Source organism: Coregonus clupeaformis, unplaced genomic scaffold (genome assembly GCF_020615455.1).
Source record: "Coregonus clupeaformis isolate EN_2021a unplaced genomic scaffold, ASM2061545v1 scaf0325, whole genome shotgun sequence".
NCBI classification, from domain to species: domain Eukaryota; kingdom Metazoa; phylum Chordata; class Actinopteri; order Salmoniformes; family Salmonidae; genus Coregonus; species Coregonus clupeaformis.
Window position 1 is genome coordinate 41030 of NW_025533780.1, and position 25506 is coordinate 66535.

Consider the following 25506-nt stretch of genomic DNA (forward strand, 5'->3'; position numbering starts at 1 on the left):
GATCTGGTTGTTGCCGAGGGGGCTAGGAGGGGAGGGACGGGGGGATCTGGTTGTTGCCAGGGGAGGGGAGGATGTGTTTGTTGCCAAAATTCAGCCTGCTCAACACAAGTCGTCATGCTAAAGCTGTCAGGAGGACAGCAGGCCGCGGAGAATGAGGAATTTATAACAACATATGTCTACTATCATTAGTAAAGTAATCATGTTGATGCAAACATGGCAATAACGTCTTGAGAACAGAATTAATTGCACTGGGTTGGCAGGGCAGATGTACATGGCTGCTAGATGCTTAGCTGTTTCACAGCTCTGTGCTAGAGTGCTATCCAGTCTTTTTCACAGCCTGCTGCTCTGACACCTCTCTCATGGGACACAGCCTCTCCACATCCTTTACACACCGTCAGGAAATTCAGCACTGAACTTACATGTGTCTCTAACAGCGTATGGCCATACATTGCATCTGGGACTGAGAGAGATGCATAAGAGTTTTGGAACAGAGTTTTGGAACAGAGTGGAGCTGCTAAGTGCCTGCTGATGGCGCTCTCCAAGAGGAAAATAAACAGTGAGTGAGAGATGGAATAAAGTTGTACAGTACATGTTCCCCCAAGTCCATCATGACCTGCAGCCAATTCACAGCCCTCCTTTGCCTCAACAAACTGTTTCACACGGATTCACTTCACAAGTCTCCTCCAAGTGGAAAGAAACCTGGGGTTCCTGGTATAAAACTGACCGACGGCTTATTTTGTGTGGAGAGAAAGTAATACTTCTAACAAAAGCACGAAAGGTTCTCCTCTGAGAATACCATCCCACTATAGACCTGTCAGCTCAGCTGACAGTCAAAGTGAGGCTTTGCATGAAAAGAGACAGTGGTCAACATTGACGGCCTTAGTCAGCATTTTATTATCCCCCTCAGAAACTGTCTGTATAATCTACACTGCCTCTCTGCTGTTCAAGGCTGCCGCTGGGTGTTATTTCTGGCAATGGGACTGGAGGGCACTTTTCCTGTAACTCCCTAGGTGGAAATGCGAGGTGAGGAAATGCCAAGGGAGGAAATGGCATGTCCACTTTGAATCTCCTCCTGCAAACAGAGCTGAGCCTGTCTGGTGCTCCCAGTCCCTGTAGCCCCAGACCCAGCAGGCCTGCTGTGCCCCTCTCTCACACTCACACACACACACCACTTCCTTGTCCCCATCCCTCTCTGGCTCAGTGACGGCCCATCAGCGGGCTTAGTCAGCGGGGCAGGTAGGGCTCTCCGTCTGCCCGCACTTAAACAAACCTGGAATTATATCTGACATTTAAATGTTGGAAGGTGGCACCAACCTTAAGTATGCTAGTGCTGACCATGCAAACCAGAAACAGTTAGCTACCTTTGAAATGGTTTACCTCTTTCCGAAACTGAAGAATATGACTGATTTTATCAGCATTCTTTCAGTTAGTCTGACAGAGATGGATCGGCTTTGGGCTTGACCGTTACCTACACCCCTCTCCTTGAAGTAATGCTGACCAAAATGACCTAAGGAAACCCAAATGTACACACAGACCCAAATCAGGCCAAATGTATGTAAATATGTGAATATCAGTTTGCAGTTTATGTGGAGAGAATAGTTGCATTTGCACACGGTCTGACAGAAAGGGACGAGGGATTCTGTGATAAAACCAGGATCAAAAAGAATTTAAAAAATACACACTTAAAATTTAAATACCGGAAAACAAGAAGGTATAACAACACCTGAACAGAAAAAGCTATATTGACACTCAATAGCAGGTGTGTTAGCGGACGCATCTCAAGATCTGTACAAACAGCATTACCTGTATTAACTGAATAAGTGCAGGGATTGGTTCAAATCTATTCAGCTATTTTTGTTCTTTTTGTTGTATTTTAGTTTATAATTACTGTACAACCAGCACATTGTTTCCAACAAGCAACCAATTCATTTGTCTCTTGAAGGATTCTCGATTTCCTGCCTCTCACCTCATGCTTTGACTAACTGATTGACTGACTGACTGTTGTTCATCTCTGATGTCCACTGGTCTCTCCCATCAGAGACACAAAGTAAAGAAGTCCATTGTCCAGATCTCCTTTCTCTCCTCTTCAGCAATTTGCTATGGCTTTTATCATCATTAGTATTTTAGATTATCAATATTTCTGTTATAGTAGCACAGACTGCCTCCCCTCTCTGCTTTGGCTTGGTTTGGACGTGGTGGGGTTCCCAGAGGCCCGTCCTGCTGCTGTTGAGGCATCATGTTGCCCAGGAGATGGCTGCACTGTGCTCCTTGGCCTTCATGCGCAAGGCGGCGATGCTGGAGGACTTGCGGTCCGGGTCCATGCTGTTCAAATCGTACCCGTTGATCCCTGACCCCATGCCAGGACCCCCAAACAGGCTGCCCATGTGCGTCTGTCCCATGTGACCCCCAGGGTTCGGGACGCCCAGGAAGTCAGATACGCCGCTGCCGGAGTGAGGGTGAGGGGTCATACAGGACGTGACTGTGTCACAGGGCACTACGCAGCCTGGTACAGGAGACGCTCCGCTGCCGCCACCAATCCATGATGGGTTCTGGATCTGAAACGCAAAGAGAGGACAGGGTCACTTTAAATACCAAAACTATGTGGGTGAGTCAGTGCTTAGTTTTTTCAGACACCCTCTGTGGACTGAATATAATTATAAAGTAGGCCTATTGCAGAATGAAGGATGTGTGATGTGTGTGTGACAGTCCTGTTTACAAACAAAAGCACCAACCTAGGATACTCATGCAATACAGCACAAGTTGCACAATTATTTAAGGTCATGTTTAGCTTCTGCAGTAAAGTTCATCATTCGACATCGCTCACTCCCCAAAAAAGTATTATCTTGAGCACCAGTCTCCACGTGTCTCTTCCTCGGTATAGCGCCCGGCGCGCACAATGGCCTAAAGACGAGGTAGACCTTTTATGGTAAAACGCTTTACAAATAGGCTAAGAAGATCAAGAAGCCTACGATACTCACCATGGTCTGTCAAATCGACTTGAATGATTAATTAACCTATCAACTCTGTGGAGCAACGTTCACATCATAGTCTACTTATCCATAGCCCAATATTTTAATGTTGAAAACCCTATTGTAGTGTTGCTGCAGGTAGATACATAAGTTGAAGGGAAAGACATTTCCCTCCTACCTCAGTCCTTCAACACCTTGCCTGGCTGTTTTAGTAATCTCCATGCTTCCTGTCACCCTCCTCCACAGACGGAGAGAGAGATGCGGTGGTCAGGGAGCTGATAGGGATGTGGGTGTGGGGGTGGGGGTGTTTGAGATGGGGGCCGGGGTAGTGGTGCTGGAGACTCGCATGGAGTGGCCAGATGTGCACAGAGCTGCATTCCACAGCATCACACACACACACACACACACACACACACACACACACACACACACACACACACACCTGCCCTCTGACCCTCTGTGCAGATGAATAATAAATGGAGGGTTCTCTGGGTCTATGTGAGGGTGTGTCTGGCCTGTCACTGGAGCCAGGCTGACCTCACTCTCTGGGGGGCAGACAGAGAGAGGAGAGAACAGGAAGAGGAGCTGCCTCATCTGGGCTTGCTGATCTGTCATTGCATCACAGAGAAAGGCCTCCCCCTCAGCTTGAACTGCTCTCTCAAATCCTTTGTCTGTAACACCCATAAGATGTAAGTAACCCCACTCTGCTCCTCCAAGGCCTCCACCATGATAGCTGATGGGTGATGAGCATTCTGGCACAAATGGTTGCTGTGTTTCATCCAAACTTAAACAAAATGTAAGCATTTTGTTTGAGCATTTGAAAAAGTTGAAGCTCGCATCCGCTACAAGACCATGGTGCTTGCCTATGGAGCAGTGAGGGGAACGGCACCTCTGTACCTTCAGGCTCTGATCAGTCCCTACACCCAAACGAGGGCATTGCGCTCATCCACCTCTGGCCTGCTGGCTCCCCTTCCTCTGCGGAAGCATAGTTCCCGCTCAGCCCAGTCAAAACTGTTCGCTGCTCTGGCACCCCAATGGTGGAACAAGCTCCCTCACGACGCCAGGACAGCGGAGTCACTCACCACCTTCCGGAGACATTTGAAACCCCACCTCTTTAAGGAATACCTGGGATAGGATAAAGGAATCCTTCTACCCCCCCAATTGTAAAGTGGTTATCCCACTGGCTATAGGGTGAACGCACCAATTTGTGAGTCGCTCTGGCTAAGAGCGTCTGCTAAATGACGTTAATGTGCCCTTGAGCAAGGCACTTAACCCTAATTGCTCCTGTAAGTCGCTCTGGATAAGAGCGTCTGCTAAATGACTAAAATTTAAAATGTAAATGTAAAAAGACGCTATATAAATACGTTCAATTACTGTATTATTTATTATTATTTTTACCTGTGCATAGTTCTCAGGTCTGGCTAGAAGAGGCAGCTCGTACGCTGTGGAGAAGTGTGTCCTGACTTGCTGCATCTGACCAAAGCGCTCCCTCTTCCTCCATTTGGCTCGGCGATTCTGGAACCACACCTGCTGGGCAAAGGTCAGGACTGAGTCACATAGTCACATAGGATCCATAGATACCTATAGTTACATTTTTAGAGCATAGTTCAAAGAAGAAGATAGTCATACATGTTTTCCCTGAACATCCAATAGAACTCAAATAATATGTAGGCCTACAGTACAATATACATAGCACATAACTTGCACAAACACTGTTGTGATTATAATTGTGGCGCTGCTCCGTGTCTTTGAGCTGTAAGGGGAGGAAAGAGACTGCCATGTGTATCTTAGGCCTGGGGCTCAGTGTGTCAGTGAGGCTGGGTGAACTGTGGGTAAACACTGTACAGCAGCGTGGTCAGGCACCTGAGAAACAGTCCAGGAACCTCCAGGGTTGGCCTCACAGGGCGCTCATAGAGAAGGGGAATCTCTCTGCCCCTCAGCCCTGGGCCTTGGCCCGTGTGCATAGCTTATTTTTCACAGTCTCCCTCTCTCAGAGAAAGCAGAGACCTGGCTGGAGTTTGACGTCTGGGGGAGTTGACAGGCCATGTGAAGGCCTCCTCTGAGTTCCCCTCCTATCAGCGCCATCAGCAGCAGGAGGCAGGAGGTTGGAGGTGGAGATGTGGAGGGAAGATGGGGGAGTGGGGGAGTCAGTGGGGGCCGGGGCGGAGTTAGTACTGGACCAGTAATCCTGAAGCTTTAAACTATAACTTTCCACCACATCTCAGGAGAATGCCTTTCTGATAGATGCAAATAACACTATTCTTTTCTCTATGGAAAAAGGGTTCTGAGGATCACAGCCAAACGACTGTGCTATCTGCACAGACATCAATGTGCCGAAACTCCTAGTGGAAAAAAGTGAAAGTATGCGCTGCTCTGTAGATAAAGCAAGCTATTCTTAAGCTTAAAGTCTCAAAAGCAGCCAGAAATTCCTTTCCCTGTGATCCCTCTTCCTCTCAGATTAACTCCTTCTATTTATTGATTCGCGAAGTGGAGGCCTATTCAAAGGGAGCGCCTCCTTTGTTTTGCAATCTTGATTTGTCACAGAGTTTGAACTTGGTTCTGAGGATGAGCCTTTGGTCAATTAGTTTGTGGTTTACACAGCCACTGACGTGCAATTTTCCCTTTCCGTCAACCAAGTACACACACACGTGTGTACGCACACACACACACATACACACACACACACACACGCACACACACACACATACACACATACACAGACTTTTGGAGGTATAATTAAAAAGAGGGTGAAGTAATAAATCCGTTGGTCTGATTCCCTGGGCGGGGTGTGCAATCAGAGAGGAGAAGAGAGGAGAAAGGAAGGATCTCTAGGCCTCTAATACAGACAATGTGGAGAGGAGGTTTTCACTTGAGTACTCAAAACAAAACGTTTACAGACTCTTCCCTCCGTTCCTTTGTCTTCTGACAGGAACAGGCCAATTTTCTCATAACAAAAGTGTGCTGTAATTACCTTTGACATCTGAGCCTAAAACGGTTGTTTATTGAAAGCATTATTGTGTTTAAATTTCCATCAAAGCTGGTGAAAGTGATCTAAATAGAGTCAGTCTCAGATGGGCTTAGGCCTGGCGCCCTCCCCCACACAACGTCATAGGGCCTATCTCAGAGCTGGGTAACCTGATATCAGCCTGACTGTGATTGCACTTAATGTCAAGGCACAGAGCACAGAGAGCACTGTCCCTAAGCTTCACATTGTCTGTTTAGAAAGCTTTACTCACTGATTACACTGATACAGGGAATATATGGGTGTTATTCTCCCGAGTGGCGCAGTGGTCTAAGGCACTGCATCGTAGTGCTAGCTGTGCCACTAGAGATCCTGGTTCGAATCCAGGCTCTGTCGTAGCCGGCGCGACCGGGAGACCCATGGGGCGGCGCGCAATTGGCCCAGCGTCGTCCAGGGTAGGGGAGGGAATGGCCGGCAGGGATGTAGCTCAGTTGATAGAGCATGGCGTTTGTAACGCCAGGGTTGTGGGTTCGATTCCCACAGGGGGTAGGAAAAATAAAATAAAATGTATGCATTCACTAACTGTAAGTCGCTCTGGATAAGAGCGTCTGCTAAATGACTAAAATGTATATGGTATCAGAACATTTTTGTGAGAGAGAACAAAAGTAGCACATTTCCCCCCCTTTTTCTTTTTGCCCCCCTGACATTATTTCTATCTCTCCTCTGTCATTTATTTATTTATTTATTTATTTATTTCACTCACTCACACTCTTCCTCCCTCTATAAATCGGAGTAGGGAATTTGGGAAATTGAAAAGTGACATGGGAGAATGTTCAAACCAGAGCTTGTTTTCATTTTCTGTTTAATTTCCTGACCCCTAAACCCCTGGCTTTCCGATGCTCCCCCCTCCAACCCAGAGGAGCCACACAGACAAGACGCTCCCTCCTCACCTCTCCTCTCCTCTCACTGCTGTCATCTGTCTCTTTCCTTCTCTCTCTGTCTTCATGTCTTTCTTTCAACAGTCTCATACAACCCAAATACTCACTAGCTTCTATTGCCAATGAAGCCCCTCATCAACTACAATTATAAATGATGTGGAGAAGAGATTGTAAAGAGTACGCTATGATAGTTGGATGGACTCACTCCTTGGTTCACATGCACCTTCTCCCTTTGTGTCTTTTGACAGTGACCCACCAGTAGAGCTGTTGATCATGTTGGGACAGTGAGTATCTATCTACCAACAGATACTGTTTGTTTGTGCTTTCTGTCCGACTTCTCCCTAGACAGGTTCTGTTCCACAGAGCTAAGTGTTTGTGTGTGCACACTGGGTAGTGACAGTAATTGGTAAAGACGTTGACAGCTAAAGTAGCTTAGAGACTTACTATGAGGCTTTAGTTATGTTCCAGCACAGAGAGAAAGAACACAGAAATGCCAAACTGTCCTGGCAGGGAAGCTGCATGGGGATACAGCCACTTTGAAGTCAGAGACCAGCTTTGAGGATTGATAATCTGCCACTGCTGTTTCCATACTATAGCACGGCCCAAATGGACCTGCAAATAGTACACAATGGGGGGTATACAATGACTAAGTATTTCTACCTTGTATAGTTACCCAGCTGAATGAGCACAACATCTAATATCTAATATCATATTTACATGATTTGTTATTATGCTTTCTGATGGGTTGCTGTCCTGTTTTATATGAACTAAGGTCTGTAGTTTGGTCCTTAACTCATATTGGCATTTCATTTAGCCTTATATACTCCATGTCAAACAACGTCCAGCAGCCTCAGAGCTGTGGACTGACAGCAAGGTAGTCTGAGAGACGTGATGTTATTGAAACCCTTGACCTGTGACCTGTAGATGTATCTGGAGTGCATATGACTCAGAGCTCAACCGACTTCCTCCCTTTGAAACCAGTAGACAGAAAAAACAAACATTTCTCTGGCTAACGTTTATAGTCAGGCAAGTTTACAAGCTCCTCTTGTTCAGTCTCGTTAAGTGGACTAAAGAGAGGGTATTTCAGTTACAATCTGAAAAACACTGCCTTGACCAGGAAGTATTTGTTTGGAAATCTATTGACAACCACAAAACTGAAATCTCAGTGGAATTCCAATCGACCAAAACGTACAGTACTATGAGCTTTATAGCAGGACAAATTCTTGTGGATTTAGTTGAACAGTTTGTCCACTTTAGATGCAGAATTCATGAGGTGTGAAGCTCCTTTTTTCTGAGTAAAGTTCTTTGACTGATGAGGCATCTTGTGTCTTTTATCTTTTAACTTGAATGGTTTAAGAGGGCCAGTGGGAGAACTTAGGCTGTAAAGGGCCCAGCTGAACCAGCCCTCTTATAGCTAGAGGAATAGCATACCTTCAGAGAGAGAGAGAGTGGGGGGGGCTCTAGGCTGAATTACAACCCTCTGGCTTCAGGGACTTCCTGTGTTTCACTGTGAGGGGTTTCTTGCCACTGCGCCAGCACATGTCATATAAAGACCCGATCCAGCCTGATCTCATCCCTCAGACTCTTTCACAGAGCACTTGCTCTCTTTACTTTCACATTACGTTTGTATTTACAGATATTGGTGTCAGTGTTGTACTGTATATTCTGGCATGTTTCCTATGGATTAGTGCATGATGGTTGCTGCGAACCTCACAACTTACCAGAGGCTCAGGGGAAGGTTTTCACACCTACCCACGAGACCATGGGAGGGACACATTCTTTCCTGAACAGGATGTTAATGAAAGAAAAACACAATGAATCCAAGGGCTTTTGGTAGACTTTGTGTGTGTGTGTGTCTGTGTCTGTATCTGTGCTCCGAGCGAGGGGGGTCTCATCAGCTATCCACCAATGCTGGAATGCGGCAGTAGTCATGGACGGATTATATGTAAATCAAAGGGGAAGGTCACAGGAAGGTTGTATGTTTGTAGCCCCAGACCTGGTTAGCCACTTGCAGTACTCAGTTCAGAAGTCCAGGGGTTCAGGTGCAGGCTAGGTTGTGGAGCTGAGCAGAACCAAGCATGTCTCCTCATATGTGGATGAAGGTCTGCTCCCTTGACAGTGAACATATGAGGCCCAGCTCCAGCCTCAGCCCCTGGGGGCCCCCTGCCCCTGCGTTGGCCCCTACTCCCCTACTCCCACATTACCAGATAACTCTCACTCTCACCCTGGTGGCTTGGTGACGTTATCTCTCCAAAGCCACAGATGTTGAGGGATTAATGTGGTTCTATCCACAGTCTCCTAATCATTAGCTGTGTCCGGTTTTTGTTAAAGTCCTCTCAATAACATACAGCCGCCATCTGATTCGAGATAGCATTGGTCATTGTTCTTGTTTGGCTAGTCGTGGCCTAAAGGAAAGGATGCTCAAGTTTAGAACTCTACCAATTGTTCTTCTGTGTATAATGGTGATCATCACTGTTATTGATGTGTAATGAAAGTGATACTGCTAGACTGAAGTCACAGATCTTCACAGAACCTGAGTAAGTAGTGGTTAGCAGTAGAGTTCCGCTCAGGTGAACCAGTCTTACCTGTACACGGGCTTCAGTCAGGTCAGTCCTGAGGGCCAGTTGCTCGCGGGCGTACACATCAGGGTAGTGGGTCTTCTGGAAGACCTTCTCCAGCTCCTCCAGTTGGTAGCTGGTGAACGTGGTGCGGTTACGCCTCTTCTTGCCCTTGTTGCTCTCACCCTCGCCCTTGTCCATGGGGCTGGCCATGTCCGAGCCCGGTCGGTCCGACGGGCCCTTCACGCCTTGATCCTTCACACTCAGGTAGCTGCCGTCCATCCCAGAGGGGTCAGAGTTCGGGGTCAGGTCAGAGTCTGTCAGTCCTGAGCTATCTTTACCTGGAAAGAGGATGAGAGAAGTAAGGTGTTAGAACACATTATATCTAGCACTGTGCTGAATAATTATGGATTTGGTTATCATTGACATCATATGTGTTGGGACTGACGTGCAACAGAAAACTAATTTAGACTGTGTTTACAGTATTATGTAGCACAAGCACAAGGACCAAATGACTCTTGCACCATGTTGTTCTTTGAAAGCTTCCTGGTCAGTTAGTTCCAGGTCTGGACTCTGGTTCAGGGTGTGGTTAGGAGTGTGTGTATAAGCTGTGTGACTGCCAGAACACTCCTTCCATACTGCTGCTCATAAATCATGGAAACAGACACCCTGGCAGGCAGTAATTGCAGACTAATAGAAAATTACAGGTTTTCACATTTCTCTCTCTCTCTCTCAGTATGGTTGGGGTTGGAGTCAGGTCTTACGCTGGGGGAACTCAGGTCTTCAACGCAGGCGTGGGCTGGGCGTGGTCTGTGGTGCGGTTGCAAGCTGAAGCTCACTTAGTAACACAACCAAACTAACCCGGCAACAAGAGTGTCAGTGGCAATCTGCTGGACAGTAATTTGTAGCGATGGGAAACACACACAGCAGCCTAGCCGTGAAACCTCAGTCAGCCTACTGATCATAAATTCCCATGATGCTGTCTGTGCCAGTGTGCCGTCTCATTCATTATTCCACTACATCACCAATCCTCTGTGCCCTTACTGCCCTCCCTGCCTGTGGATCATTAAACTCTCTCCATTACGGCTTCTATTAAGGGGTCTGTTTGGGGTCCTGGGAAGGCAATGTGTTGTCATACTCACTCAAATGAACTGCAAACCCTCCCCCTTTGGCTCTAGGGTGTTCAAGGGGGTATAGAATATTGTTTGGGGTCCAAGCCAAACCTCACATCTGCCTCTCAACCCCTCTGCTTGGTGATGTCCCCTCTGGCTCAGTCTAGTGGTGAGTCCAAGCACTACGCTCCCCTCTGTTTAGCTTAGCTCTAAGAGACAGGGAGTTATTTTAGGGAGCCCAGGGTTGGGACGTGCTCATTTCTTATCTGAGGCTGGGGTAAAGCCTTGTCAAGTTAGAGCCATGGGGTGTAGGTGTGCATGTGAGCTTCTGGTGTGCATACTGCTCTCAACACAGCAGGACAGCATGCCCTCCGGCCCTCCACACAGAGCCTTGTTGGGTAATGTGCTGTAAGGTGAGGGGACCTGATAGCTCATCTGATGATACACACACCCCCGGTCCCCCGCCCTACACACACATCTTTCAAGGACTTGGGTAAAGGGAGCTGGGTAACCATGCGAACGCTAAACCGCATAACAGTCAATGACACCATCAGAAATACAAGCCTTGTGTTATAAGATTTGTTTACTGCAGGGGCCACACTTAGGGAAAGCCCACTTCCTACCATAGCACTGTAATTAAGTTGTTCACTTATACCAATCAATGTTGCACTGTTATGTTTCACCCGTCTGATTCTCAAAACCTCCAACTACTGTAAGTTAAAGCTTTTCCCTCAGAGTTGGATATGAGGAAAAAGATTACTCCTGGTGTTGGTAATTAATCGTGAGGGCCTGATTTGAGCCGTCTCAGCAGCACGCTCACTCTCTCTGGCTGTGTCAGTTTGCCTTCCCTGGGCTGCTGCCGAGCACCCTGGCCACTGTGGACTGTCAGGCAGGCAGACAGCATCGACCGGGGCCCGGGCCCTGGCCAGGGGTATAATGGCTCCCACATTGCCTGCTGCCTGCCCAGGACTGACACATCCTGTTAAGCCTGAGAGGAGCGAGCTCAACGCATTTACCAAAACGTAAATCATTTCTAGTTATTCCCTCATATGCCCTGCACCAATGGTCCCAACAAGGCAAGGCTGTCAGGCTGTTTGAAATCAAGGGCTCTCTGCTGATCAAAGGCTCTTGTTTATGCCCTGTGTCATTGATGGTTTTTGTTGTGACAATCTCCCACTTGTTATCCGTGTGGTGGGTCGTGGCTGAGAGGCGAGACATACTCCACTGCCCAAGGTCAACAGCAGTGGGACCTCCCGGGGGCTGGGCTATATGGATGAGGAACATGAGAAAGTCTTACTGCAGGATACCCATGCAGTGGAGGGAGCCCTGAGTGAACATAGCCATTAAAGGCTAATGTTGAATTGTTTCTTCCTGTTAACAGAGCTGGGTTAGTAAAAGACGGGTAGAAGGAGATATGCCTGTAGAGAGAAGCCCACTGAGAGTAATTGGCATGGAGAGGTCCATCTGAAATAGCAGAGGTAATATTTTCTCCACCTCTCCTATGGAAGTAAAGAGCTTATCAGTCATCACTAAATGCAGTATCATGATCACTGATGGGGGAGGCAGACATTTCCTTTTAGCATCATGGTGGATTTTCCTGAAGATAACTAATCCTCAGACACTTTCACCTTAGCTGATTGGATTACACAATCATATTTGGGTTTAGTGAAAGTATGATATGTTATATACTATATAAAGCAAAGACACTTCTGTCTCTATGCCAGGATATGTTCTGACATGCTGCTGTAATTTATCAGTGGTTACAGTTAACCCCCCTCTCATTTTCACCTTTCACCTTTTATACAGATCTAGATCTCAGCATCCCTGATACAACACTTGGAAGCAAGCAGACAATAAACTCCTCAGTCCCTTCCACTAAAACCTCATAGCATGCGTGTTTCCCATTTAGAGGAATCTGCTCTACAACAGTGTTTTGAAACGCAACCACTGATTTTTTTCTTTTTTACTTTGCATCCAAGATTCCACATCAGTTTCAATTACAGCTCTCTGACGGAGAGAGGCAAGTCTGGAGCCCATTGTTCTTTGTCTTCCCCAACCCTGTTAGGGATCTGACATACCAAGTCTACAGTGACTGTACTACTGCTGTGATCTAAAATTGAAATAGCTTCCCTGTTCCTTTCCAGTTTTATAACTGCTGTCTTATGCTATTTGTATGTTTGATTAAAGTTAGAAATAATGAGATGTGATACAAAACTGTTGCTGTGTCGAAGTACAAGGTAGTTCAGAACTGAAATCTTAATGTTATTCTTTACAATGTCAAGGAAACAGAATACTGTACAAAATCAGTCCAGATCTGACCAAGCTGAAACCAAGAGGGTCTGAAAGGAGAGTTCATCAGTGGGTGAGAGAGAAGAGGGGTGAGGTTAAATCAGAGAACTAATTGGCAGTTTAACCTTAAGAGTATTCACACCTGCCTGCAGAGCAACACAGGGTCTTGTAAACCCCTTTTAATAGCGTCTACATTTCCCCATAGAAAATGTCTTCAAACGTAATTTTATATTTTGCACTGTAAGTCATTAAAAAAGATGTGTCCACAGAAAATGTCAAAATAAGAAAAAAGATGGTCATGTTAGAGTAATAAATATGATCATCATAGCAGCTATGCTATGAGGGGTAAATGACAATAGTCCCTGCCCTTGGATATCAGTGCTGGACCCCTTAAAGTTAGCAAGGGTCAGACCTTCACTGGGGACAGACGCTAAGTTGCTGTCGAAAACGAGAGGGGAACATCAAAGTGTAATTTAACTGGTAGTAAAGCGACAGGACGCCTCCCCAGCCTCTTTATTGAATAGAATGGCTAGGGTCAGCTCACAGCATTTAAAATAAACACTATAAATTAGACTCCCTGCGGTGACCGAGAGCGATTAATGGCAGAATATTCCCAAACCCGAAAGAATATCCCAAAATATTAGAAAACATAAATAAAAGAGATTAAGTGTGTGTAGTCTAGGCTTGATAGATCCCTGTTTTGACTGGACCCAGGGAGCAGAGGAAATTTGTGTAAGCTGTTTTCTCTGCTAAGCATTTATTTGTAACTCAAATTTGGTTTGTTTCCTTCTTAGAATATGGATTGAATCGTAATGGGAGGCTTTGTGCTCTGAAGTCCCGCCAACTCTGTGAAGTCCTCTCTTCCTGCCAGTTCCGCTGGCTGTGAGGCTGTTACATAAAGACAGAGACACTAACTAACACAGGTAGTGGATGGAGAGACTGACTGGTGTGTTGAGATGTAAACTTTGTCATGCCTACATCATGACAAATGAAAAGTGATGTGAGAGACATTGATCCCTTTTATTGCAGCCTGTGAGTGTCACCACAAGGAATTAGCATGGGGAGAGCCTTATTAGCAAGCCCTCTGCCTACACTGCCATTTGCAAAACCAGAGCTAATCGCCTACCCAAAGGCAGATGGAGTCAAGTCTCAGCAGTTCTTACAAACCAGTCCTTCTTAAACGATCTTGTTTCTGGTCAGGAGCACCATGACACCACTACGAATAGCACCGCAGTATGAGTAGGCTATGGTGCCAATTGCAGTCCTGAAACAGGTCAAGGTTAGCCTAAGCTGGTGCTCACTAGGCCCATGCCTTTCTCATATCACTGCTGCACTCTCATATGCCTGCCGTCAGAAACAAAACCTCAGCTCACGGATGAAAAAGTTCCATAAGTACCTCTCTGACTAGCTTATAGCTACAGTAGTTTGGGAGCATCTGATAGGTAAGCGTCCACTTTGAAGTCAAACACTGACTGTGCTGAGAGGGATGATTCATCCCATCAGGCTGCTGTGAAGTGCACACGCTGCGCCAAAAAACAACTGCTATGGGAGCGTATCCATAAAGCCTGAGACACTGATCAATCATCCCTCTCTCTCTTCAATGTTCTTCATCTGTCTGAGAGTCTCTCTCAGGCCCTAGAGCACGGCAGGATGTCCACTAGCCTGAGACTGGGCAGGGCTGGGGCTACTCAGTGCCTTTTCCACAGTTTGGCTAGCTCTAAAACAAGGTCAAGACAGTGTTAGACAATTACACATAAGACAAAGGAATAAAGCTCTATTTGTCTTTCTGAAACCAACTTATTACCATATCTGGAAACACTTTCCCCTGCCCTTATACCCATGTAAATACACAGTAATAACTGTAACAACACCGTAACTTCCATTTTGCTAAGTTGTGATGGAGATATAATACCCAGTGTAACGCAAAGTTCATGCAAAATAATATTTCACTGCGTATGCTGTGGTTTTAACCAGTACTGTACTAAAATGACTAAAAGAAAGAAAGTCTACATGTTCCAATAGATTTGAGGTTATTTGAATGAGTGCAGAGGGAGACCCCCTGAGAGGGGACGGCCTCTTAATGTGAGATCCTCTCAGTTTATCTAACAGTTGACGTTATGTTCCCTCCTCTTTTCCCAGTGAGGTCTGAATCTCTCGGGTGATGTTAAAAACCACAATGAAGCAAACATACATTTTTACGAGTGCACTGGAATGCCATAATAAAAAACAGAGGTTGGTCACTGTCCTTTAAGCATAATGTGGATTCCACTTTAAGACACTGATATAGAAGCTATCTAACAATAGCATTGTTATACTGAAGTAAATACAATGTGGAAAGAGCACTAGATTGTCCTTGGTGGTACAAATTTCTAATCACTTGTAACTAAGCAAAAATGATCCTCTGCTTGTGAAATAATACATAATTTCATATAGACTTCTTAAAATTCTTTACATGCAGCTCCCATGTGAACTTACATACTACTCTGTCATTAGGAAACACCACATGAAATCATGTGATTCAAAAAAGCAACATGCTTATAATTTCAGCTTGTGATGGGTGCCAATGCCCATGCCAATGGACATGCTAACTTTTTACTACACTATAACGTCTGAGTAAATGTATCCGCAGTAGGTGATATTACAGACTCTAATCTTCTGAGATATTCTTTGTGCTGTACGTCTGATCAGTAAGCATCCTCTGAGGGCCTCAACTATGGAGGGTTTAGTTACACAGCAGAGGAACAGACTGCCGGACTGAGAGAAGCCTGGAGTAGGAGGTTCGCTGTAGCCCTGTCGCACTCCGGCCGGCAGATTGAGCCTAATGTAAATTGCTGTGCCAAAATATGAGCTAACTGGTAAAATGATCCTAGGTCCTTGTCACCTCTAGTCATGTCAGCAACCTGCTGAAGTATGTCCTGGTTCTCCAGGCTTCACAGCACTTCCATGGCTGCTTTCTATTACCCGCTGCTCAAATAAATCAGCACAGACGGACAGAAAGAAAGGCTCAAATGGTTGTGCTGTACCTAAAGACGGTAGAGAGAGATATGGCAGCAGATTGTGTTTTGGTGGCTTCAGTCTAGATTGAAAGGATCTCACTGGACAGTTTATTCACACCTCCTATATCCTCCCTCTCTTTGAGTGAAACACGATATTGTAACCGCAACTATATACCAAATGCTTGTAATGTCACAACAAAGGATCTTCCTCTCTCCGTCTATAGCTCACGAATAGTTCATTGGAAAAGCTCTTGGAATGTTAAGGTAAATAGTTATCCAGACTACAAATGTTGCGGAAAAAAATTGTGTTTCTGTTTGGATTCCTTTGGGCTTTAGATCGATTCTCTCTGGAGAATTTGGGTGTCCAGCTCTTCTAAAAAGGGCAGGAAACAAGAGTTAAAGGTCTCTGTGTCCTGTCCTTAGGGAGGACGGTCAAACACCATAAGAGGAAAACTCCTGTTGCTTCAAGAAAAATACAAAGAGATTGATGTTCCTAGTTTAGAGGTTATGTTCTCAATGAGTACTCTGACCACTTTTGACATTGCAGAGAAGTCAAGGATAGCTATCTCTGACTATGTGCATTGTTTGTGTGTGTTAAACCAAGTCAAGAAATTATATATTTTTCTTATATATTTGAATGTAAAACAACACAATCCCCCAATTTAAAGGCCACCTGTTGTCAGATTTTATCAGGTTGAATTTTGGCCACTCTCCCTTAGATGTTCAGAGCCAGGCCCTAAATATCCTCCTACCTGGAGGAGAGGAGTCTGGTTTATGGAGCCTAGGTGTCCAGTGGAGTCTACAGGCTTTTATCACTGCATGTAGACTCGGCTAGGAAAGGGACTGCTCTCCCCTACTGCTAATGCACTGACCTTGTATATGTTGTCCCTGAAGTAGCATACTGTTGGTCCAGTGCTGCTGGACCTGAGTGAACCTCAATGTAACTGCACTGTTGGGTCGTAGAAAGTGTCCCATTGTTTCATCTTAAGAGGTTTTCATGGAGGAATGGTTGAAACCATGCCATTTGTTACCCTATACTGTTTTGGAGCAACAGTTTTTACCATCATTCAATGGTGGAATAGAAAACCTGTAGGAAAATCTAAAGGGTTCAAGCTGTCATTTACAATTTGGTTGACAAAACATTACATTTCACTTTGCCTCATTTCTTAGTTGCAGGCACAAAGTATTTGTTTCCTTCCTGTTACAGTATGTAAATATGTGCAAGCGCAGTACAGCATGTTAACGTCCACAAAATCATTCACTGATCCTTTCAATCACCTGCAACCCACCCCATAACCAAATATTGTATTGGTGACATGTTGTGTGTTTGAATGCAGCACTTGTTAGCAAGGACTGCCTGTGGTTATGAGGGGCTGGCCTTTGAAAGTATGACAATAACTGGGGGAAGTGCTTATGTACATCTGAGTCACATTAATGGTGGAGGTCTCCTGTAGTGCTGAGGTTTTCCTGCCTGCTCTTTAACGCTCGCTCTATCTGAGGAGTCAGCCATACCTTTGGTCAGGCAAAGCTGCTGCAAGGGTGACGGGCCACTGTAAAAACATGCATGGTCTACCCAGCCAGGGTCCTCCTGTGATACCATATTCAGGGTTTCCCAAACTTGGCCCTGGGAGCACGTTTTGGTTTTTTGTCCTAGCACTATGCAGCTGATTCAAATAACCAAAGCTTTATGATGAGTTGTGTAGTGCTAGGGCAAAAAACTAAACGTGCACCCATAGAACATCACGTTTTACTGGGACCTTTGTTTTGAAAGGTCATATAACAATTTTGAGTGGTCTTATCATGGAAAGAATATAGTTGTATATTGTCGAATTCGAATGTGTCATCTGTTGTAAAATATTAGATATGTCCTTTGGTGTAAACTTCCTTTTTAGTGGCTGACTTATTGCTTCAATAAGATACATTAGGATGGCATCATTAGGCTAAGTATTATTTATGGCGGTTTGTTTGGGATTAACAGCAGAAATAATTTTCTTTACATCTACCGATGTTATGTAGACTACAGGTCACTGGCAAGTTCAACCGAACGCAAAAAGAAACAAACTCCCTTGAAATCTCCCGAAAACAGCGCTGGTATTATCTTCAAGGGCCCCCGCGGTGGCTAGCGGGAAATATTGTAAAGACTGTGGCTCCAGGAATTTCTGCCTACCTGCTTAAACCTGATTGAAGTAATAACTCACAAAGTCCCCGTTGAATTACCTGCCATGACTTATACCTGTGGTCGAAACCAATAAGGCTTCCAAGACCAGGTTCAGGGTCTTTAAAACGTGACCCCAAATAAGATCTCGTGAGTGATTATGTGATCTGGTAAAAAAAAAAATAATAATCTTCCCCGGACACAAACGCATTCCATTGCAAATATGACCCCGAGTTGATAGGAAAGTGTGACAATGTGTTTGGTTTTTTAGTATAGGATTATGTGATTCAAACGCACTTTCACATCGATTATTCAATTTTCAGTCCGTGTCTATACGTTTTCATTAGTTGACTTTGTATATGCCGAGCATATTCGTCATTTCTTACAGGTCTCGGCCTGGTCTTTTACGCGCTATATTAAGCACGCATCTCCTGTGAGTCATTACGTACCAAAGGTTACGCAAGGCCATAACACAGGATTGGAAATGTAATATATGAAGAACAGAATATTATGTTTAATTTGAATAACTTGTAGGCTTAATGTTATAGGCATACCACGTTTGGCGCCCGTACGTAATGTGCTTAAATGACCAATGCAGAAAAGACTGCACATAAGGGTTCAAGTTTGGATCGGAGTATTTACTCATTTATTTCAGGTGAATATTTTCTTGTTCAGAATTATCTAAATGATCTAAATATTGGAAGCTATATAATGACTATGTAACAGGCAACTTGTTGCTTTTTGAATAATAACTTGTTGCTTTTTGAATAATAAAGACGTGCATACGGTAAATTACTTCTGATTCATCATAATATGCTCATTGGGTTAACTATTGTTTAGCTATTATTATTATCATTAGTGGTAGTAGTATTATTTCCATTGATTCCCAGCAGTGATCAATCAGTCGCATACTCTTGACAAAGCAAGTGTCTCGTGTTATTGTGTTGTTGTCTAAAGTTATTTGATTAAACCAAAGAGATTCGATAACATCTGCACAGCAGACCATCATTAAATCTTATATTGATGGCTATGCTATGTTACGTCACCCGTTTCAACTAATTATGTTGCGAGGAAAAGACTGATTGGTTTATATGCTTTCATTAAGGTTTACAGGAATCCTATTCTGGCACGTTAGTGGCATATTTTCAGTGCCCAGCCCGCCTCCGTAACTCAGCTGTAAATACTTAATAATGTAATAATACAATTACGACTGTTATGATGATGATGATGATGATAGCTTAGTCATCAACAATAATATAATCTTTATCCTCATTAATATCATCCTGCTCCTCATCATGGTAGCCATTAGCCAATAATAAGAACAGCATGGAAAAGTTTAACTAAAGTTTCTTCATGTGCACTTTTTTCTCACGTTGGCCCGTTAGACCAGACAATTGATCAATGTCTTCTCCTTGACAGCAGTGATTCAGTGCTTTCGCTTTTATATTGACATCTCAACTCGTTATATCCTCTTTGGTTGTGTCCTCCTTTTTCATTTTCTCGAAGGACTGGACTCTGTCGTTTACACTAGATATTCATTAGAATATCTGTAACAGTGATTCATTAACAGGTTTGGTGAAGTCTATACTTTCGTTCAATCGAACCGTTTCCATGCATGGTTTTTATCCGATTCTTACAAGTGCAAATTGATGTTAGTATATTGATGGAAATTGTTAAGTATTCTAATTTCATTCTATAATTTCAGTAATCTGACATTTAAATTTAATTTGGATGTTGTTTGTGCTAGCAGCACTGTCCAGTGTCCATATGTTCACTGTGCATGCATCTTTAGTGTCGATTTTTTCTTCTTCTATTAATTGATCCGGAAAAACGGAAAATACATGTTATTGTTATGTTATAAGTCAGATGTAATGGGGATTACATTTTAACTTTCTAAATTGCACAGATAGATGGAAATATTCTTAAATTTCCCTCACAGAGGGAATGCAACGCACGCGCCTGGTTGACGTTCTAACATGACAGCACAGCATCCATTATTTAGAAGGAAAAATGAAGGATTATTGAAATTGTAGTGCTTTTATACTTATTCTTGCGCTACATTAAAGTTAATGTTACCTACAGCGTTCAATAAACTATCATGTGTTTCGATCAATGTATATGTGCTCTTACTTTTTGTAATAAAATATTTGAAGAATGTGGGTTTAAATGAAGGAACGTTGGACATCTTTGATCTAAATGTAGCCTAAACCTGAGACAGAATTGGGCCAAATTGAATTAAAATGTTTTAGAAATGAGCTAACTACGCTAACGTTAATAGCAATTAGTTTATAGACACTTCAAAATGTGAGACTGAAATAATTATTTGGCAGAAAGTCTTATTTTTTTTGCACTGCTTTAGTCTTGTTCAAGTAAACCATTTTCTTGAGGATTCATGGCCTACGTATCGAATATCATCTGGCTTTGGTCACTGACTTCTCAACAGTAAACAACAAATGAATCACGTTTGAAATTTGTAATAACTCCTACAATTTTTCTTAGCACTTGCCACTCTCCTGAGAGAGGTTCCGTAAAGCTTTTACCGCTGTATTTGATGCTTCCCTCCAGTTCATCATCTGAGAAGCCGCTGTATGTCCGTGGGTTTTCATCTCACCCACAAGTTGCTCGCAGATGGTTAGAGAAAGCGTTGGATTTTGCGGTATTTGTGTTAAATTTATAGCATGGGCGGATTTTCCTGCGCTCAAGATGTGCCCTTTGCTAAACCTCTGCAGAATATCTTCAACATGAAGATATTTTTGGGTAATTCAGTAGAGGGGGTTATTTCTTATTCAGATGGAAGAGTAGGTATTTTATGCATCACATATTCATTTTACGCAAAGCAACTGTGGGTTTCCAGTTACAAAGTTAAAGGTTGTATTCCCCTGTAGCTCAGTTGGTAGAGCATGGCGCTTGCAACGCTAGGGTTGTGGGTTCGTTTCCCACGGGGGGCCAGTATGAAAATGTATGCGCTCACTAACTGTAAGTCGCTCTGGATAAGAGCGTCTGCTAAATGACTAAGATGTATTTCCTTGTCAAATAAACGAATATTGCTTAGGAACTTGTGATCCATTGTATTGTATGGTCATACAAAAATCTATAAGGTCACCAATACCCATGTCACGCTAACGCAACGTTTCTACAGGCTACTGTCGGCCAGAGGCCTTTACAGTGTTATTTTGTCAGGTCAGCAAATCAGGCTGTTTGATCAGCAATGTTCAGTTCACCATAGGCTATCAGTTTGGCCAATATTTTCTATAAGAATCGGATTATCTTTACCTTGATATCATATAGGTGCCGAAACATGTGTGTGTGTGTGTGTGTGTGTGTGTGTATCATCGATAGATTCTTAACATTTGCAAACTCCCCCAATATCAATTGCTCATGAGAAAATATTGAGTAAGTAGCCTATAGATTTAAAGAGACTAGGGATAATAACAATATTAGTCCGCTGATAAATTATTTCCCATATTAAAGTCAATTCGACGCTCGGTAATTTTTCATGCTTGAAAACGTGTTAATTCAATTGTCCGATTCAGATTCAATATTAAGGATTGTAATGCAGATTATCGCATTAAATATAGCCTAATTTAATTCAATCGTCAAAGGGAAAATGTGATAGTCGTAATTGTGTTACAGGGGATGGTTGTGGCCGTAATATTGGTAATAAGTTGTGAAGTCCAGCACATTGACTTTGTAAAGACTCATGCATTGACAAATGTTCGTATGCGATTAGTGATATTATCCTAACACCCGGAATGATAGCAGACGTGATTACTTCACCCGTTTCTTTTGTTTTATCATCGGTTCTGGTTATTGGAAGGAATTTCTCAACTTACAGGAAACTGTTTACGAGGCATGGGGAGACAGGCAAAACGTTCCCAACTTTGAGAAGAAAATACGCAAAACATCCCTCATAAGTGGGGGCATAGTAAGTCAAGTGAACAGATATTTACACCGAGCAGTGTATACAGAACACAAGCACAATTTCTGTCGTCATTTGATGTGGTTTCTCTACAAGGGTAAACAACACAGGACACGGGAAATCTCAGTTTGTTCGAAATAGAACTGTGGTTTACTCACCATAGCAGGGAATGAGCGCTCCGTTGTGTCCGCTTTCTTGGTGCAGTTTGCTTCCTTCAGGGGGGGTTTTGCAAGAAGATCTCTGCATGAAGAGGTGGTATTTGTTAAAGGTGCCTTCCCCAGCGGTGGCATCCAATGACTGGCACTCCTGTTGGAATGGGCTCCGAGACTTTTCTCCGTAAGCCTGACCTTTGTTGGGCAGGAAAGTGGGACTGTATTTGGTGTCACTCGCTTGGAATGTCCTAAACGGGTTCGTCGGATGATCCCTACCTTGCGGTGCAGAGGGGCTATAATATGAATCCATGGATGTCATATCACAGTATGAGACGCACGTCTCGGCGTTCATGCCTAAAAAAAGTTACTGGGAGAAAAAGACGTCCAAACTTTTTTCTTTCTTTCCGTTTTGGAAAGGGAAGCAAACAGATAACCTCACTCTCTCTCGCTCTTCCACATACGGATGAACACACACACATACACACTGTCACGCACACACACATACACTGGCGCCGCAGCTGTGTTTGGTTATAAAACGATTCAGATGTTTTCCAGGAACCACTCGCTGACCAAAAGCTAAAAACTCCCCTTAAGGTTTAGAGGAGTATCAAAAATGCGTCTTTCTTCAGAAGATGCAACCCAGATCTCCCCGATACACACTACCTAGAGCTGTGCGGACTTTAAGTCAAGACCTCTCCGGAGTGATTATGTTGATGAAATGAATGGGTGAGGTCAGACCTTTCCTCAGAAGAAAAAAGTTTTTTTTTTTTTTAAATATGTGGGGGGACTTAACACATGACATTAATGTAATTAGGGTATGAATATATAACTAATTGTAAGTGAAGGGCAACATCGAGAGCGCAATTTTATGGTTGATTCGCAATGGTTCGTCAAGAGGGGACTTCTTCCAGACAACTGAGATCTCGACACATACAGGACAATATAGCCTATCTATGTTTCATGTGTATTGTGTGATTTGTGACACGGAGAACTATTATATTTTTTTCTGGTTTCTATTTATTTGTTTGAGAGTAAACCTAAAGTTGGTAGAGCATGGCGCTTGCAACGCCAGGGTTGTGGGTTCGTTTCCACGAGGGCCAGTATGAAAATGTATGCACTCACTAACTGTAAGTCGCTTTAGATAAGAGCGTCTGCTAAATAACTAAAATGTAAAATGTAAATATAAGTAATATGCTGTCCTCTGGGGGGTATATGTGTTTTAAGCAGAATTACATTTTATTTTTATGGAAACCATATCACTCAGAAAATATTTTCTATCGTTAAAGATGAGTTGGCCTATATTCAGAATATCTACAACTGTATCCTTATATCCCGTTGATCTAACTGACTTTTTTGAAATTAATAATACTTTTTTCTCATGTCATCAACTGATTGGTGATAAATCACATTCCACTTATAATTTATCACCGTGTCAAACCCTTCCCCTCTTGATGTGATTCATTTGATGTGAATGATATATTGTAAGTTCGTTAATAGCAAATAATTTAACTTAAGCCTATAGCAGGGGTTCTCAAATTAGACACGTTTGCAAAGGTTGAATGGGTCCCGTCGAAAAAATGAACCACACTGCTATAGCCACGTTTAATTCAGCTAAATCATACTATGTAGACCTAAAGGCTTATGGGCTCAAAATTATTATCTAATGATTTCAGTGAAATAAGTCCAATATGTCTTAATAATTGGATATATTTATATATTACAACGATTATTGTAAACTCAGCAACAAGCACATCACTGAAATGTCAAAACGTAGTGGTATGAGTCATCGTGTTTTCTATTGCCACTTACTTCAATATTTTAATAACAGATTAGGCCTATGTTAATGGGCTGGTGGGACGTTGGGACATTTATAGGCTATGTCACATGCAGGAATAAAACATGTTTTCCTCCTTGATTAATTTATTTCATTGTTATCTCCAATTTTGTAGGATATTGTTCAGCAAATTACATATTTTAATTGAATTAGTGAAGACCATGCTTGGCTACTATAGCCACTGTATTTAGCATTGGACATATGGCTATTACGCTACACTCTTATTACAGGGAGTTGCTGTGTAAAGCCCCAGCTAAATTCTGGTTTCTCTGGTGAAACATATTCCGCGTAAAATATCTCTGCAATAGGCTATCTGCAACAACATGGTTCTTTGATCGCTGAATGTTCACGGTGTAGTTCATAGGTAATCAGCATGGAAACGAGACTGAAACCCTCCTAAAACCTACAAGTGAAGTGGTGACGACCGGGTAGTGGGACATGATTAGGCTACATTAAAATGTGATGTCATCAATGAAGCAAATTTAGCACAATCTTACACTCATAGTTCATGTAAAAACCTTGAATGCGTGGGCTGAAATCGAGTCAAACTTTTCATGAAGATTAATGCCTAAATTAATGTTTAATTAAGTGTATCAAACGCAATATAAAAAACACAATTAGCCTACTATATGAAACGTTTCTCAAAAAGGTAGCAAAGGCCTAGTCAAAGACAGCCTCTATCGTTGGAGCTATTCGAAAATGAGTGCCTTTTGCTATAGATCACTTTCAGATGACAGCAAAGGCCTACATGCTTTTTAGATACTGCAAAACGAATGTTCATTAAATAAAATAATGAGGCGATAGAGATTTCCGTTAAAACTATTGGACATGGTTACATGGTGATATTACAGGAAACGGACTTGAGCATTCAAACACTTAAATCATTCATTGATATTATTTACTACCCAGGGAAACGTAATCAACCCAGCATAACGAAGTTTAATATAGGCTGCATTAAAGTGGCCTTGTTAATGTAACCACACGCTATAGTACACTTTAGGTCTACACCATGTGCAGTTTTATCTATGCAGTTCGTGGTGATTGGTTTGGTGATTCGTTTGATTGTTAAATTAAATTGAAAATTATAATCGTAAATTAGGCTACATGGTTTAGTTAGTCTCTATATCTTTCCCGTTAGAGCAGACTTAGGCCAATCTTACCTGTTAGACTGGCCTAGAGATAGCCTTTTCTCCTTTACTGTCAACAATAAAAACCAAGGCAAATGTAGGGACGTTAAGGACGCTATAAAACAGGGTTATCCAAAGCCGCCTTCCATATTAAATTAAATAGAGCACATCTCCCACATTGCTGCTCATTTGCGGACTTTCTTCCCCAGTCCCTCCGGGATCAGAGACCTTGTGTAAAACTCACGGGGGTTATATTTTCCACCAACGAACCAATGAATATATTCACCATTTGTTTCCACGAGATGCACAAATCTCAGAGATGTTGTTGTCATTTAAACCCAAAACCAATCAATCGAAATAATTTATTAAAGCATTATAATTATTATGATAACCCTATTAATATTATTATTATTATTATTGCTTCCAAATTGCTTCCAACTTTTTCTGTCATGCATCATTCGTAGAAATATTAGATGAGAAGCATTCATTACATTA

At 43.1% G+C, this 25506-nt stretch overlaps 1 protein-coding gene across 1 annotated transcript; it reads right to left on the bottom strand.

The window, feature by feature from the left end:
* On the bottom strand, positions 1–22735 carry LOC123484465 (homeobox protein aristaless-like 4). The gene is made up of 4 exons (XM_045214846.1): positions 22057–22735; positions 9455–9768; positions 4368–4496; positions 1–2555 (listed from the first exon to the last, which is right to left on the bottom strand). The coding sequence occupies exons 1-4, from the start codon at positions 22400–22402 to the stop codon at positions 2235–2237; spliced, it is 1110 nt and encodes a 369-aa protein (XP_045070781.1). The 5' UTR covers positions 22403–22735; the 3' UTR covers positions 1–2234.
* Positions 22736–25506: the final 2771 nt, after the last annotated feature.